At 44.4% G+C, this 18,915-nt stretch overlaps 1 protein-coding gene across 2 annotated transcripts in view; it reads left to right on the top strand.

The window, feature by feature from the left end:
- The window catches only part of LOC144681563 (copine-9-like), a 410,414-nt gene that overhangs the window by 351,932 nt on the left and 39,567 nt on the right, over positions 1-18,915 (top strand). For both annotated transcript variants that reach the window (XM_078543246.1, XM_078543247.1), the window contains exons 12-15: positions 816-869; positions 3,857-3,918; positions 4,042-4,088; positions 5,343-5,524. In XM_078543246.1, coding sequence (XP_078399372.1) covers positions 816-869; positions 3,857-3,918; positions 4,042-4,088; positions 5,343-5,524 — 345 coding nt within the window. The remainder of the gene's footprint in view (positions 1-815; positions 870-3,856; positions 3,919-4,041; positions 4,089-5,342; positions 5,525-18,915) is intronic.

Raw genomic sequence — 18,915 nt, 5'->3', positions numbered from 1 at the left:
TCTTCATGAGCCAGCACTAACACTGCAGGTTGCTCAAAACCATCTGATCAAATGCTGATAGGTTTAATCACTATCCATTTTAAGAAAGATGATATTTGAAAACTTATGAAGCAGAAATGGAGGAAGGATGCTAGGATTCTCTATCTGCCTTTTGACCGTATTTCAGATTGACCTCCTGTGCTCTTGCTGGCTGCGGGTTGAGGATTGCTGAGTACCCTATAATCTAATCTATAAGAATTAAACTGATTTAATAGCTTAAAGGAGCATTGATCCCATAGAGCAGAAGGTTTGCCTGTTCCTGAGACAAAGTGCTTTAAATCCACCAGGAAAGGATAAGTTCATGTTGTAGCAGATGTCAGAGAACTGATTCCCAGGCACTCCCAGGAGTGGTTCTTACAGAGGCCACCAGTCAGCAAATGGCGGCCTTGCAGCCCAAGATTTAAAATGCATGGGAAATAAAATACTGCAGCCCACAATTTCCTGACCAGCGCTGCAAGCACAAGTTCTCGCTGGCATTCCCGACATCAGTCCTCATCTCGGGTGTGACATTAGTAATATCAATTTTTTTTAAAAATAAGAATATTTACCAACAGATGTGGCATCACACCCCACATCCCTACTCTCATCTGAGCATAAATAGTCTTTTAGTAAAAGAATAAAAGCAAAATACTCCAGATGTTGAAGATCTAAAATAAAAACAGAAAGTGCTGGAGAAACTCAGCCAGTCTGGCAGCCTCTGCGGAGAGGGAAAAACAGGGTTAACGTTTTGAGTCCAAAATGACTATTCTTCGGAACTCTTTTATTGTTTCCTTTAGGTTTTAAATCCAAAGAAAAGGGGGAAAAAGAAGAAGTATATCAATTCTGGAACGGTGAGTGCCATCACAAATGGGTCGCTGAAGCAGAGCAAGGTGGGGGTGGGGGCAGCACAACACCTTACAAGCACTGAAAAAAGGCTTATAATAACCAAATCCTCCTTGTCATGCTTGCCCTCTCTGCAGCTTCTCTTTCCACCGCCACACTGTTATCTGGATCTATCAGTTCTTTTCTACGTCTACATTCCCTTTGGCGATATCGTCCACAGACGTGGGGTTAACTTCTTCATGTATGTTGATGACATCCACCTCTACCTCTCCACTGCTTCTCTTGATCTCACATCTGCTTTATGCCATCAGAGAGATTGCCTAGTCTTGGATGAGCTGAAAGTTCCTCCAGTACTGGGGAGACTGAAACCATTGTCCTTGGCTGCTACAACAAACTCTGTACTCTTCAAATCTATTCCAACCCCGCCCCAGCCACTATATCAGGCTGAAGTAAACTGATCGCGACCTCAGCATACTATTCGCCTCTCAAATGAGCTTCTGGCCCCATGTCATCTCCATCACAAAGACAATTACTTCCACATCTGTAAGGTTGCTTATCTCCAAACTTAACACAGCTCATCTGCTGACGAAACCCTCTTCCATGCCTTTGTCACCTCAAGACCCAATTATTCCACTGTCCCTCTCATCAACATCCCATCCTTTGTAAACTTCAGCTCGTCCAAAACTCTGCTGTCTGCACCTTGTCCTGCAGCATGCCCTGTGGTCTGGCTGAGCTACCTTGGTTCCCGGTCCCAAACCTTAAATTTAAAGTTGTCCTCATCAGGTTTAAGTACCTTCATGACCTTTCTCCTCACTATCGATATGCTCTCATCCAGCCCTACAACCCTCATGAGAGGAAATGCAATACACGGATGCGGGAAGGGGCAGGTTTGGCAAAGGTAATTAAAGTGGAAGGAGGCTTGTGTGGAGCATAAATACTGGCATGAACCAGTTGGGCTGAATGCCCTGTTTCTGTATTTTAGATTCTGTGTAATTCTAAGGAATCTGTATAATATATAAATGCAAGTTGTTAAGCTACAGTTATATCCATCATCGCGCCATTTACACAAAACCACCATTTATAGCATTGAGAGAATTAGAAATTACTGAAGGGGAAGTGAATGCTAAAAGCAGAGGATTTATTTTCTACAGGAATCTTAGGGTATGGTAAACTCCACCTCAAAAATGTGTTAACTTTTGACACTTTATTCGCTGTATCTTTGAATCTATTGCAGTTCTATCTCTCAAGCCAATAATAATTTCTGTCAGAAGGCTTAAAAATATTTTAAATATGAAAATGAAAAGAGTCCAATGAACTCCTATACTACTTTATAAGATGAAGCTCAAATGAAGAGATTAATAATTGATAGAGAAATGCCAAACAAACAAATTAGGCAATCATACACTATTACAATCAATAGTAATTTCCAACCTCTATTGTTCACTTGAATTTGTCGAGAAAGTATACAGAAACATGATTTACAAGAACAGGCTTACAGAGCTAAATTTTGTGCTCTCTGCTCTAACGAGCTGATTTCATCCAACCTGTAATACTCTCTACCAGTTAGTAATATTACTCCACATATCACTCTAAGACAGTAAGTGCAGCCATCTTCCCAGCTATTTCACAGTAACAATGAGACCTCCACAACATTTAAACAAATTTAACACTGCTTTCAAAGTTTGCAGAAGAAGTATGAGCACAATGATTCATGCAGCAAAGACAATAGCTCACATTATACATCACAGTTTAACATTTGAACACACTTGGGTGGAAATTGCATAGTTCGCAAAACTAGAAAATGAGCGAAAACTGATGAACAGCTTCGAAGAAGCTGACAACACCAAATAGCAGACAAATCAAAACAGCCCTGAATATGACAAATGAAGACAAGGAGTTAGACTGAAATTAAATTGGGACATTGTAGTGAAACACACAATATGGGAATTCCAACTTTACAAAAAACAAGACAAATTAATGGGAAAAGAAGGGATAATTGTGGGGAGTTCGATTGCTGGGCGGGAGATGTATAGATGCTGATTGGGGGTACAATGGTGGCTAGTGGTCTGATGGTAGTCAGGAATCTAATGGTGCTTGAGGGGGACTAATGATGTCCCAAGGGAGCAAATGCTAGTCATGGGATTGTGGGGGTGGTTGGGGGGGCAGGTTCTGATGATGGAGAGATGCGGACAGGCACCAGGGAGGTTTACTGGGCAGCGTGTTAGGCTGGGAGGGAACAATCCTATGACTCTTTGTCACGAGTTATGCTGTGAAGGCATTTACCTCCTGGATTCTGCCCTTCTTGCCTCTTTTCACCTGCCCATTTTCCGGAGTCCTGGAAACCTGGCTGCTGAGAGATAAAAATAGAATGACTGTTAAAATGAAGGCAGGCAGCCTCATTATAATATTTAATGGACCAATCCACTTCCTGTGAATGGATTGGTCACCCATCCCTCATCCCACCACTATTAAGAGTAGAAGCAGCTAGATCGAGTTCCAGTTTAAGAAGTTTTCAATTTTCATCTCTGACATAACCCCAACCCCATCATTTTCCGGAATTGAGATTGAACCCTTGGAGTCATATTTATTCAAGTTGATGTTCCATGTGTATCTAATTCTCCTCTCTCTAAACAAGGTGTAACATTGCCCAGTTTAGTACTTTTTATTGTGGAACACATGGTGAGCTGCATGGTATTACATCAGTACAAATCAGCTTAGATTAGCTTTTAGGAGATTGCACTTGCTGTAAAATGAATGGGCAGAAAATCCTGATCTTCACATCCAATATACCCAGCGCATAAAAATCTACACAGGGAATATGATTCCATACTGCCTTTCCCCTTATGGTATCAAAGGCATGAAAGGTCCAATAGAATTCTATAATAAATCCATATCACTAGGTATAATAATATCATATAATAATGCTTTCTATGTTACTAGTCCTGTATTTCTGGCAAAGCTGTTCATACTGACAGATTATGTTTCTTTTCACTAGGTGACACTTCTTTCTTTCAAAGTGGAATCCGATTTCACATTTTTGGATTACATTAAGGGCGGGTATGGATCAGCCATGTGCTTTAATACGTGGACTGTTTAATTATCTGTCCTATTGATTGAGCCTGAATTATTTCTTCAGTCACAATAACCTTATTCGAACATCCCTGTTATTAACTCTTACAGAACTCAGCTAAATTTCACCGTGGCAATAGATTTCACTGCATCTAATGGTGAGTTTGGATGGGAAATTGAACTCATAACAGTGTAGTTGTGTACTTTTTTTGATTATTGCTGGAAAAAGAGACATTTTTTGTCAAAGCTTTTTGCCTTGCACTCATCAGGACAATTCGCAAGAATATCAATGTAGTGGAAAACAACAAATTTATACTGTATGAGAAGAGAGTGCTGATTGCCTAGCAGGTGACTTGCCAACAATCAGCACCCTCTTCTCATACAGTATAAATGTGTTGTTTTACCTTACCTTGGTATTCTTGTGAATTGTCCTGATGAGTGTAAGACAAAAAGCTTCGACAAAAAATGTTTCTTTTTCAGCAATACTCAAGTTCTGTATTACCAAATGACTATTTGTACTTTTAAAAAATTTATTTATGGGTATTACTGGCAAAGCCTGCATTTATTGCCCACCCCTAATTTGTCTTGAGAAGGTGGTGGTGAGCTGCCTTCTTGAAAATATTTAAGTGGCTTACTAAGCCATAATAGAGGACAGTTAAGAGTCAACCACATTGTGGACCTGGAGTCACATGTAGACCAGGCCAGGTAAGGAGAACAGATTTCCTTGCCTAAAGGGCATGAATGAACCAATGGGGTTTCATAAGAATCTGGTAATTTCATGGTAACCATCTTTGATGATAGGTTTTTAGTCGCAATTTATTTATTTAAAAACTTCTGTTGTGGGATTTGAGCTTGTGTCCCTAGATAGTTAATTCAGGTCTAAGGATTACTATTCCAGTAACTCTGATGCTACCCGTACCACCACAATAACAGAGTGATATCAGAGGAATGTAATTGCATGATATAATGAAATACAAAAATAATACTTCTAATAAAACAATTTTACGAAGAGAGGAGTGAAACCACAACATTCATTTTGTGGCAAATGATAAAATTCTAAAATGCACTAATTTTCTTTGAGCCAAAGTAAATCTCTGATTTAATTGATATTGAACAATAACAATTGTGCAATGTTCAACATATTAAAGTTGTGTTGAGTATATATTCATTATCGGTATACAAAATATGTCAACTCCGTCATCCTTGCCTTTATGTAGAGTGAGTTATTTGGTATGGTTCTTTTACATCACTGTGGGTGTTCCAACAATACCTGGACTGCAACAGTTCAAGAAAGTAGCTCACCACCACCTTCTCAAGGGCAATTAGGGATGGGCAATAAATGCTGGCCAAGTTTGTGACACCCACATCCAGTGAAAGAGTTTTTTAAATGACATATTTCTTTCCTCTTGCAGGAAATCCTTCACAGCCCACTTCCCTTCACTACATGAACCCATATCAGATGAATGCATATGCCATGGCATTAAAAGCAGTTGGAGAGATCATTCAGGACTATGATAGTGACAAGCTCTTTCCAGCATTAGGATTTGGAGCTAAACTACCGCCAGATGGGAAAGTATCCCATGAGTTTCCACTGGTAGGTAAATTCTATACTGGAGAGCAACAGTGATGAAGCATCATGCAATCTTGGGATACTTTATCACACACTTTAACAGCAAGTGCTATGAATGCCCAAGTAATCCTGCTCTTCTTCATTGACGTTGCTTTTCACTGTTGAATAAAAGAAATGCAGAGCTTTTTTGCTACATCTTATTCTGAGTGAATGAGATTATATAGGGGTAATTTTAATCTAGCCTGTCCATCAGGAAATTGGAAAGATCGATCGCAGCACTAGTTTTGCACCTTGCTTGGTTTAATTTTCCTTGAAGTCATGGAGAGTGCAATTTGACAGAGTGTAAAATCTGCTTTCTTCCCAAGCCCATGGGTTTCTCTACTGATGGCTTATGCTAAAATTAACCCCCAAATCTCCCAAGGAGGACTGGACTCAACTTGCAGAAGTGCAATTGTGTATGCAGGACCTAGAGTTAATAAGTTGTTGTGAGGTGTATTTTCTCTGACACACTCTAGCTCAATTATATACCCACAGTTTTATAGCCATGTTAACCCCACTCTTAGCTTTAGGATGCAATGATAACCCAGGCTCAGCCACAATCTGTTCCACTAATCCTGCTGCTCTTCCCAGAGTTTGGAACTTCAGGGTCTGAGAAACTACAGTCTTCCAGCTAAAATAACTCCTTTTTTAAAGGAGAAAATTAGACTGAGCTCAGATCAGTCCATTACCTTCTTCAGGCTTAGGTTCACTGACATTAGTAGATTTTTTCTTTCAAAATCCAGTGGCTATTACAGCAAGCTATTGGTAACACAATGGGGCAAAATTTCCTCATTGCGCAATCATTAGCGAAATCATAGTCTATTTGTGCACAGATTTAGTTACATGCAGCAGACAAAGGAAAGCCACCTTCAGTGAGACTGAAATTCACAATAGTCACAATTACTACTGTCTGGCACAGCAGCAGAATCTCGATCCTGTTCCAGGCAGTGACTGAATAGCTAATAACTCAGCTCATTTCTGCTGGAATTTAGCCAAGTCACGTAGCATTCAGAGAGCTGATAGGAAGCTGCATGATGAACGAGTCAGCAAAGGCTCTGCTAAACTGGTTCCGAACCACTTGTCGTTTCATAACTAATTATTTGAGTAAATCACAGGTATTGAATTTTGTATGTTTATCACTGTGTCTTGTATTCTAGTTGTCATTTTGAACCTCCTATTCCATCACAGTTGTCCTGCCAACCACCCTTACATCTAATGCCCGATGACTCTATAATTCACCCTGTGTAAAATTTCACTCCAATATATATGTTTACACTGAAAGGAAGTACATTTTCAAAAATTGTCCAGTTATGCTTCTGCAAAGTGACCGGTCACTGAGTGGCATTGCCAGAGATTTGGGAACAGATTGCTGTCTTACCACACATGGCATGGAAGAACCAGCCTTAGGGTATTTCTAGAATAGGTACCAATGATAGGAGTGGTACACATGCATTTCACCCTGTGATGGCAGGATTGATGTCTACATTCTAAGACTGGTATGGATCTAATTCTATTACTATGATACCATGGTTTCTACATGTTCAAATCTAGTCCCTAGGACTATCTCTCAAGAAAGTCTTCATAAGACTATACAGCCCTCATCTCATACCAATTGATAATTTGTCACAAGTCAATAAACAAATCCTTTGTCCTGTACTCTGAACAGAATGGTACCTTAAATTACTGCTGAAATTAATCAGAGTTGGAGAGTTAAAATTGGTAAAAATTCCTGAGGAAACAGAATCCCAAATTATGTTCCACAACAGGTACAGAATTAATACCTTTAAAACCAATATAAGTGAGGTGAGAGTACCTGCCTTTGACATCAAGGCAGCATTTGATCAAGTGTGGCATTAAGGAGCCCTAGAAAAATTGGAGTCAATGGGAATCAAGGGGAAAACTCTCCACTGGTTGGAGTCATACCGAGCACAAAGGAAGATGATTGTGCTTGTTGGAGGTAAATTATCTCAATCCCAGGATATCACTGCAGGAGTTCCTCAGGATAGTGTTCTAGGCGCAACCATCTTCAGATGCTTCATCAATGACATTCCCTCCGTCATAAGGTCAGAAGCGGGGATGTTCACTGATGATTGCACAATGTTCAACACCATTCATGATTCCTCAGACACTGAAGCAGTCCGTGTCCATATGCTGCAAGACCTGGCAACATTCAGGCTTGGGCTGATAAGTAACAAGTAACATTCATGCCACACTTATGCCAGGCAATGACCATTTCCAACAAGAGAGAATCCAACCATCTCCACTTGACATTCAATGGCATTACCATTGCTGAATCCCCCCACTATTGACATCCAGGGGATTATCATTGACCAGAAGCTGAACTGGACCAGCCATATAACTACTGTGGCTACAGGAGCAGGCCAGAGATGAGGAATCCTGCAGAGTAACCCACCTCCTGACTCCCCAAAGTGTGTTCTCCATCAACAGGGTACAAGTCAGGAGTGTGATGGAATACTCTCCATTTGCCTGGATGAGTGCAGCTCCAACAACACTCAAGAAGCTCAAGAGCATCCAGGACAAAGCAGCCCACTTGATTGGCACCCCATCTACCACCGTCATCAACCACTCCCTCCACCACTGACACACAGTGGCAGCAGCGTATCATTTACAAGATGCACTGTAGCAACTGACCAACTTCGACAAACCTGCAACCTCTATCATCTAGAAGGACAAGGGCAGCAGATACAAGGGAACACCATCACCTGCCAGTTCCCCTCCAAGCCACACACCATCCCGACTTGGAAATATATCACCATTCCTTCACCGTCGCTGGTTCAAAATCCTGGAACACCCTAACAGCAGTGTAGGTGTATCTACACCACATGTCCTGCAACAGTTCAAGAAGGCGGGTCACCACCAACTTCTCAAGGGCAATTAGGGATGGGCAATGAAAATGCTAACCTAGCTAGCAACACCCACGTCCCATACAAGAATAAAAAAAGGAACAGGCGTAGTTAGGCCGCCTGTTTGCATCACCCTTGATTGCAAGGAGCCAAATCTCCATGCACATAAACTCAGAACATGGCACTGAACTAAATACAGCTTTTAACTGCCAATGAAATTTTTAATGATCAAAGAGAGTTGACAGGATTAATACCTTGCACCATTAGAAATTGCAAATGAGAATCTGGGACTGACAGTTATCCAGGTACGTGTAAGTAAGAGTTAACCAAATCTGTGGGACCAAAGTGAAACTGAGATTTAACCAGATACATGCAAATGGGAGCAAGGAAGGTAGCATGGGTTGACTAAGTGGGACTGTGAGACTGAAGGCCAGGCTTGAATAAAACATCGATACGAAATATCCAATGTACATTTCGAGATTTTACGTGGCTCGTAAAGCTTGTACAAAAAGTCTAAATTGGTAAAGAAAATCTATATCCCATAGCAAAACTAGAGAGCTGGAGATGTAATGAAAGTAAAAAGGGCTATAGTTATAAGAAAAAAATTTGCCACAGAACCCACAAAGCAGAGGACTAAATCTAAGAGCTGGATAACAGACCGTTCGAATTAACAAGTTAGATGCAGTTTCTTCATCATCTGATATGTGAAAATAAAAAGAAGAAGAAATAAGATATGAAACTTTATTACTAAAATTACCCTGTGCCCAATGGGAGTGATCCAGGCAGCAGACAAACCTCATTCTGCCGGCTCATTTTCATGATTGTGGCATGCAGCCCAGCACTGAATGTGCTGCTGATTGGCTGTGTGCCTCAGCTGGGGGCCCAGTTTGTGGGAAGTTAGTCTGCCTTACTTTAAAGCCAGGTGCATTCTGGCTGCAGCAGGGATTGGAACCTGATTGGACAACATTTGAAGATGTCATGAAGGAACCAAAATGGCCAAGAAAGCCTGTCGCCAGGTTTCCGTAAGCCACATTGGAATCACTGGTGCAGGAGGAGGACTGGAGGAGAGAGACTCTCTTCCCTCGGGGTGGGGGGGGAGGCGAGGAGGTTCTCCAGACAGCTGCTCAAAAGGCAGTGGGAGCAGGTCACTGTGGCGGTCAATACTATCAGCCTGACGCCAAGGGCCGTCAGTGTCAGAAGAGGTTTCATGAGCTGATACGAGTGGCCAAGGTCAGTGAATGCATCCTTACATTCTGCATCCTACCAACTGCACTACCAGCCTCGCACACTGCTCCACTCACCACACCCGCTTGACCCATCTGCCAAAAGCTCTATAACCCATGACTCAAACCTCACATTCACATGCTACACCTCATCTTCACACACTTAGCATTTCCAAAAGGCGCACACATATCTCACAGCTTGCACATACTGACAACTATTCAACTGTGCAAGCCATCACCCAAACACATTGCAGTGCTCACTGACACACTTCCCTTTCTTTTGCAGGTTAGAATAGCCTATATTAGATGGTAGCAGCAGCAAACTGGTGGGCAAGAACAGGCACGGCTCCATGTGCTGATCTCCATGGAGGAGATAGTGTTGGCGATAATAAGAACACCATTCACTGAGGCCGTGACTACTGGCAACCCTGAAGCTATCGAGGATGGCGATGTGTTCCTGCCTTTTCAAATCCCACTTCAGCCTCATCCTGAAATCTGTCATGATGTACAAGCTGCAGATGGTGTAACCACATACCACCTGTCTCACCATGCCATCCCCCTTCCCCTCAGTCACCCCAAACCTTCCCGTGTGCATTTATGCTCTCAGACACCCAAAAGCTGCACATGGCCAGTCAGTGGTGCCCTGAGGCTGAGGGCCCAGTGGGAGAGCAGACTGAGGAGCAAGCAACATCATCAGTCGATCTGATACTTGGAGCAGTCATCTTAGATACTGGCACTGCGAAAGAATTGGAGGACAGCGTAGAAACAGGATTGGCACTTGGTGAGTCACTGGACATGAGTGGGCTGCAGTCAGGCTAGAGGGAAAGGTTAACTCATGTGCCAGCTCCCTGAGATGAAGTCTATGAAGGGTCGGTGTACAGGAAAAGGCTGATAGACATGCACACAGAAATGCTTAGCAGGCCTACCAGGGAGCCAATTGCCATTGTCAAGGAACATGGAGGAGTTTTACTCAAACTTCAAACAGGGTCCTCCCTTCCTGTTCCTCCTCATCCTTTACTTCTTCCTTCTCTTACTGTTGCTCCTCCTCCTCCTGAGGTGATCAGCAAACCTGTGGTGACAAGGACTGTGCCCTAATGATGGGCAGGTTGTGTAGGATAGCAGCAGACCACCTCTCCTGCTCCAGCGAGTACTAGAGGGCTTCTCCCGAGCGGTCCAAGCAGCAGAACTGTTGCTTCCGTGCCTCGATGATCTGCTCAGTGACATTCCCCATGGCAACATGGCTCTCATTGTATGAGTGCTGACCACCTGTGTTGGAGTTGAGGAGGGGAGACATCAATGGATAACCCTTGCTGCCAAGCAGCCACCATTGGGTTTGACATGGTTATTGGAAGGTTGCTGGCACAGTGGGCTGGCGCAGGATAAGCGCATCATGACTGCTGCCAGATAGCGGGCATTCACCAGCATGATCTGGGCGTGTTTGCACACTAACTGCACATCAAGCGAGTTGTTCCCTTTGTGATTGCGGTACATTTCAGCGTTGAGATGTGGCACCCACAAAGTCATGTGTGCGCAATCGATAGCACACTACACCCTGGGAAAGCCTGCTATCCTGGCAAAGCTACTTGCATGCTACTCCTGCTTCTCTCTGGAAGACAATGAAGTCCCTTCTCCTGTTATGCAGTGGCTCTGTCACCTCCTGGATGTAGTGATGGATGGTAACTCACGAAATTTTTGCTACTTTGCCTTTTCCAACCTGAGAGAATCCACTGGCAAAAAAATTCAGAGCTGCAGTCGCCTTGATAACCACTGGTTGTGCCAACCTTGCCCTTCTCTGAGGCTGCAGGCCTGGTTCCAGGATGTGGCACACTTCTGTGACCACCTTCCTGATGAAATGCAGCCGCTGGACACACTGGCCCTGGCTTAGGTGCAGGTGAGAGAAGTGCTTCCTGAAGACCCTCGCTGTGCTGGGTGCCTTCTGAGACCCCTCGTCCTCCACCCTCTGCAAGCAGCTTGTCTTCTCTCCTGCCTCTGCTCCAGCCCCATCCAGAGCTGCAGCAGGAGGGGAACCTCAGTTATGGGCAGGATTTTACATTGGCCGGGCTGCCCATCCCGATCATGCATAAAATCACGCGCGATGATGTCAGGTGTGTCCGCCGACAATTAAGAGGCCTATTTAAGTTGTATTTTTTGATTCCTGTTCAGTTGACGGGCGGGCGAATAGGCCAGGCGGCCTTTGCATTTTTTATGAAAATTCATCCACAGGCGAGATGAGGTTTCCAATGGTGAGTAAAAATCGCGAAAAGATAAAGTTTTCCACTTCATTTTAAACATGCCCCTCTTCATGTGACTGGGTCACATGTGGGGACATGTTTATATAATTTATTAAATCTTTATTTTTCTTTGTCCAAATCTTCAGCTCCCTGAGACAGCAGCTCTGTGCCCTCAGGGAGCTGTCAGCGCGCGCAACCCCTGCGCATGTGCAGACTTCCGCGCTCACCCTCCTCCCGCCCCTACCCCGGCAGCACTGAGCCTTTCATGCTGGCCGTTCATTGGCCAGCTAGTGTGAAATTGCAGTCGGGGCCTGACTGCGGGTGGTGGTCTGAGGCTGCAGGTTTCGCGGCCGCTCCCAGGCCCTCCCGCTGCACCCGCCCAACAAAGGGAAAATCCTGCCTATAGCCTCCATGGCTAGGAGCAATTGACGTACTCAGATGCCTTGCATCCCAACTTCCATCACTCCTTTTACAGCGAGAGAGTACACATTGGAGTTTAGAAGAATGAGAGGCAACCTTATTGAAACATATAAAATTCTTAGGGGGCTTGACAGGGTCAATGCTGAAAGGTTGTTTCCCCTTGTGGGAGAGTCTAGGACCAGAGGGTATAATCTCAGAGTAAGGGGGCACTCATTTAAAACAGAGAGGAGGAGCAATTTCTTCTCTCAGAGGGTAGTCAATCTGTGGAATTCTTTACTGCAGAGGGCTGTAGGGATTGGGTCATTAATTATTTTCAAGGCTGAAATAGACAGATTTTTAATCAGTAAGGGAATCAAGGGTTATGGAAATTGGAGCTGAGGATTATCAGATCAGCTATGATCTCATTGAATGACAGAGCAGACTTGATGGGCCGAATGGCCTATTTCTGCTCCTACATCTTATGGTCTCCCTGCAGATTTTACCAATTTTTCACGACTTTTCCAATGATCCAGTAGTCTTACAAATTCTGAAAGAGCCAGTGGATAATAATAAGCAACTAAAACGAAAGTTGGAAGGAACCCTTAAACAACACTGGTGGAGCATCCCTCATGCAGCCAAATGCATGTTCAGCTGTGCATGTTTAAGTGAGGGTGTCGACTAAAGCAGTGAGGTTGAATTTGGCAGGTTGTCTGTCAAATCTGAGTTAGACACTGACTGACGTCATGATCTGTTTGCTCTGTGTACAAAACTAACTCTCACCCTCTATAACATGGTGATCGGTGCGGCTTGCTCCGGAACTAGTCGGGAGCAGCTTCCATGCCATTTTTCACCTCGCTGGCACCAATAGTGCCAAAACTCCTGGCGCTACAGTGCCATAATGTTGCAGCCTTGGTTTGAAAGAGCGGATCTTTGTGTATTTGTAAGTTGTGTATTTGCAGAAATGATTAAAATCAAATATGGATTAATTCCTCTCTGGTGTAATATACACTAACAGTTGGGATGGAAGAGGTCAATTAAATTATAATTCCTCATTGCAGTTTATTTCAGCTTCCAGATGTCGCAATACAACCATGGGGATACAGTAATTAGAAATAATTTCTTTTAATGTTCCCCATGACAGTAAGAGAAGCAAGAAAACAATAATATGAGTTTATCATTGTATTCACCCCAATGAGAGCAATTGTCAGGTTCTATGGAACAGTGCAACTTCTAAATTAATTTTTGCCTGTGCAATCATTGACAGCATTAATTTTGTTTAGTTACTTGATAAACTAATCACATTTTCTCCATCAGAAATGTAACATGCTGATACGTAATAAAGATTATGATTTGAGCCCTCAAAGAAAGAGATAAATAATTGAAATGGTGAGTAATCTCAAAAAGCTTGTTGGAGTCCTGTTGCCCCTTTTTAACCAGTCTAGTGCAGTGACTGGGTTACGATCCCTGTAGAGAACAATCACTTTTAAAAACAGATCGGAATTTTCCCAGCGACTGACGGAAATTATCAAATGACAAAATTTCCGTTTTAAGACTTTTACTGTAACAACACACTAAAATCAAGGTTAAGCATTACTTAATAGGCAACTAATATACCAAACTACAGAAAAGATACTTCCCCATTAACTAATTCACACAACCGAAAACCCACACCATGTTTATACATTATGCTGGACTCTCAGCAAATAAATAACCTTGTAGATAAAGTCCCAAACTCCTCCCAGCTATTCAGCAGGCTCTCTTCACCATGTCACACCAGGGTGAGTCTTCCAGTGTTCTTTGGAAGTCCTTTCACTCAACGTCCTGAGTAACATCAAAATGATTCCATCAGCAAGGCACCTTCTGGAGATCCCTTGGTCTTTAAATCTCCCCAAGTCCCATCTCTTCAAACAGCATTCTGCATGGTGGTTAACACAAAAACAGTCTTTTCCTCTGAATTTGTTTATTCATTCACGGGATGTGGACTTCACTGGCTGGGCCAGCATTTATTGCCCATCCCTAGTTGCCCTTGAGAAGGTGGTGGTGAGCTGCCTTCTTAAACCACTGCAGCCCATGTGGTGTAGGTACACCCACAGTGCTGTTAGGAAGGGAGTTCCACAATTTTGACACAGCGACAGTGAAGGAATGGCAATATATTTCCAAGTCAAGATGGTGAGTGACTTGGGGGGGATCTTCCGGGTGGTGGTGTTCCCATCTATCTGTGGCCCTTGTCCTTCTAGATGGTAGTGGTCGTAGGTTTGTAAGGTGCTGCCTAAGGAGCCTTGGTGATTTCTTGCAGTGCATCTTGTACACACTGCTGCTAGTGTGCATCGGTGGCAGAGGGAGTGAATGTTTATGGATGTGGTGTCAGTCAAACGGCTGCTTTGTCCTGGATGGTGTCAAGCTTCTTGACTGTTGTGGGTGCTGCACTCATCCAAGCAAGTGGGGAGTGTTCTGTCACACTCCTGACTTGTGCCTTGTAGATGGTGGACAGGCTTTTTGGGGTCAGGAGGTGAGTTACCTGTTGCAGGATTCCTAACCTCTGACCTGCTCTTGTAGCCACAGTATTTATATGGCTAGTCCAGCTCAGTTTCTGGTCAATTGTAACCCCCAGGATGTTGATAGTGGGGGATTTAGTGATGGTAATGCCATTGAATATCAAGTGGTGATGGTTAGATTCTTTCTTGTTGGATATGGTCATGGCCTGGTACTTGTGTGGCACGAATGTTAATTGTCACTTGTCAGCCCAAGCCTGAATATTGTCCAGGTGTTGCTGCATTTGGACATGGACTGCTTCAGTATCTGAGGAGTCGTGAATGGTGCTGAACATTGTGCAATCATCAGTGAACATCTCCATTTCTGACCTTATGATGGAAGGAAGGTCATTGATGAAGCAGCTGAAGGTGGCTGGGTCGAGGACATTACCCTGAGGAGCTTCTGCATTGATGTCCTGGAGCTGAGACTATTAACCTCCAACAACCACAAACCTCTTCCTTTGTGCTAGGTATGACTCCAACCAGTGGAGAGTTTTCCCCCCTGATTCCCATTGACTCCAGTTTTGCTAGGGCTCTTTGATGCCACACTCGGTCAAATGCGGCCTTAATGTCGAGGGCAGTCACTCCCACAGCACAGCAGCAGCTGTTTTTGATCTTCCTCGTTAGGTTTCTCTCTGAACCTGAGACTGAGGCCGGGATTTTCCGTGCCATCTGGCGTCTGGCGTGTTCGGTGGCATGAGTGAACAATATGGCGAGACGGCCAAAAATCGTTTTCAGCAGTTTGCAATCGTCTGCTCCGCCTGCCGATGACAGGCCCCGTTCCCTGCCATCGGACATCAGGAACCTCATTATAAGGTCAGCCCGCCGGACTCATCCCTCCCACCCTACTGGATTGTCTGCCCACATCGGCCGGAAATCAAGCCGACATGTTTCACAACAGCATATATAAGGCCTGCACTTGGCGGGCTACACTTCACTCGGGACTTCAGTGTTTGTTTGCCTACCTTGCTTCGGGCAGCACTCATAGTCATCAGTGCCAGGCTTCACAGACAACACCACATCGCTTTTTGGGGGGGCTCACAGGTAGGCCTCTATCTACCAGATTAGCCATATGTGGGTGGTTTTTGAACGGCTGCAGGACAACATCTTGCTTGGGGAAGGGGGAGGAGCGGCCTCAAGCAAGAGAAGAGACTGCAGTACGAGAGCTGTACTGGGAAAGGATGGTTATCCTCACAGGGTGTGTGTGGGCACATGTTGATCTGTACAAGTGGCCCCAAGATGGTGAGGGCTGAGGAGGCAGTCGTCACAAGAGATTAGGCCCGATGGACATGTGAGGGTGTATGTGTGAGAATGGGTGGTGATGTCCCTTGAGCTGGCAGTGAATGAGATGCCAGTGAATATGTGATGGGCTTGAGTGTGTGAGTTTAGAGTGATGAGATGGTTTCCATACCCTGGCTGCACAGATGAGATCATTCATCCTCTATCTGCATTGGATCGGCAACCTCTTCTGTGCAACATTGGTACCGATCACCACTGCCATTGCCTACCAAGCTGAAGTGGTAATGTAGCTGCCACTCCTGCGGGCCACCACGGCGTCCAAAAGGTGCTCGAGGGCTGCAGTCTTCTTGCCTTTCAGGGCCATGTCTTCTTTGCTGCAGTCCTGGGCTGGATGCACTGATCGCAGCTGTACTTTAACTGTGGTGCCTGGCGTGATGAAGCAGCGAGGTGACAGCGTGGCGGGCGAATGACAGCCCGCCTGCCATGGAAACGGCATGTTTCCCGGGAATGCGTAAGTAATGCGGTGGGTTTGGGACGATACGGCGTGAAAACCTGCCAACGCGGCTGACAGGTAAAACGTCATTTTACCCACTATTGCACTTAGTGCAAATCTGGGACCATTCCGCTCTGACAGTCCGTGTTCAGCAAGACCAGCTCTTCTGTGTCAAGGTGTGAAAACTGACTCTTGAGTTTCTATGATTTTCATCCTGGGCCTCTGCCCCTTGACACCCAGATCGCATGGATCTGTCTCTGGGCAAAATTCATTATGATTTCCCCATCCTCCATTCTAGGACATCCTGTTTTACCTTAAATTAAAATAAAATCCTGAATTTTCGCCCACGCATTGGGTTCACAGAGCTGGGGGAATTCCCGGCTCCACCAACCTGCTCTTTAAAAATAGCTAGCCAGGCATCAGATTTTCGGTCCGGGGGGCAGGCTGGCTTAGAAGTTGGGGCAGGTGACCCCAGAAGAATTGAGGGTGCAGAGGCAAGTTGGGTGGAAGGCTTGCCTCAGGGCTCTGGCATTGTGTCCAAAAATGAAAAAAAACATAAAACATCCCTCCAGTCTTCACCCCTCACACCCCTTCACCCTCCACCCCATCCATTCTAACCCATACCACCTCATGGCCTGTAGCCATCCCCTATGGCCCTTTGTAGCCTCTATGGCCTGTACCCAAAATCCATGGCCCATCATACCCTTCATGCCAGCCCATGTTTCTGTACCCAACCCCCATGGCCCTTTGACTCTTTATAGCCTCTGTGCTAACCAATGCCCCTGTACCCACCCCTAAACCCCTCATACCCTCTGTGCCAACCTATGTTCCTGTACTCAGCCCCCATTGCCACTTGTACCCTCCATTCCAACCTATGATTCTGGACCCAACCCCCATGGCCCTTGTCAACTTAGTGCCAACTCATGCCAACCATGCACCCCACCTCACACCCTTTGCCCTGACAGTTATCATGCCAACTCACCCAGTATCCACCATGGACAGACTTCAGGACTCTTGCAGAGATGAGGCAATATCATGTTCTATAAAATACAGTTCTAAGTGTCTATTGAAGACTTTGTTATATTGAAAAAAAAACACTCTCATTTACAAAACCCCATTTATTATATTTACATTCCTTCAACTACATAAAGCCTTTAACAACAAACACATTATTCAATTGGACAATCCTTGACAGCAACAAGCATTGGAATTCAAAGTCCCACTGCACAGAGTCTATAACCCCTTATAGCTGTCAGTCAAACTGTGAAATGGCAGGCACCCTACTGAGGTAATGGATGGTTGTGAAATCAGTCATGCAGCACTAATCCAGTAATGGAAAACCTCTGGCTTATGTCAATGGACAGAATGAAATAGTAAGCAATGATTTTTTTTAAATACTGCAGACATTTTTTCAAAGATTTAAAGGTCAGGACTTTTAAATTCCTTGGCAGCTAAACAGCTCTCTTTGACAGGTGCTTTTGACAGTTCTTCTTGATATTTTTGAAAGGTCCTCTTGACACTTTTGACAGGTCCTGTTGACAGGTGCTTTTGATAGTTTTGATAGTTGATTTTGACAGGTATGTTGACAGTTCCAACGAACGTGACAGTTAATGAATTTATGCACTTTTTATGCACATTCATGCCTAATTTTAACACTTCCAAAGGGCACATACCTCCCCAAAGGGGAATCTGACCTCCCCCCCGCAAAAGGCACCTGACCTCCTGCAAAGGTCTCCCGGGAACAGATCCATAAAGTTCAGACTTGCTCTCACCAAGTCTATTCTGCACACTTTAGGCTTCACACTCCTGGGCTACCTAAATCCCAATTCAGTGGAGGCAGCTGATTATTTCTTGCTATCTCCATAAACCACGTATGCGTGAAATGAGAACTGCCCCATCCCCCCTGCAAAAATGGGAAGTGCTGTGCTCAGGGGCAGGATTTATGATTGTTGGGCAATTCTGCCATTTTCGCCATGACAGAGAGCCTCTCTGTCACGGTGAACATCTGGGCCAAACAGTCTAAAGCATAACTGTTCCCCTTGCACTGGCATCCGTACATGTTGGGTTGAAGCAGCCATTACAATGCGAGACTTTATCAGCCTCGCCATCATGGCAAAAATGGCAGAATTGCCCAAAAATCATGCAAGGTGAATGGAACACTCCACACTTTGTGAACAGAGCCATTCCCATTCTCATTCGCTTCCCATTCTGGAATCTCCTCCTAGAAGTGGCAGTGAATATACAATGCTGCCAATTCTCCTGCTGTTTTGAACCAGATCTTTAGGGAAACACCTATGTTATGTTTCTTAACATAAAACAAAATAACGGTACCAGAACCCACTGGCCAAACTTTGACCAGCCTTTGGGAGCTCCACAAACCATTCCCCTTCCCCCAC

Source organism: Cetorhinus maximus, chromosome 6 (assembly GCF_964194155.1).
Source record: "Cetorhinus maximus chromosome 6, sCetMax3.hap1.1, whole genome shotgun sequence".
NCBI lineage: Eukaryota > Metazoa > Chordata > Chondrichthyes > Lamniformes > Cetorhinidae > Cetorhinus > Cetorhinus maximus.
This window is presented reverse-complemented; position numbering and strand designations above follow the sequence as displayed.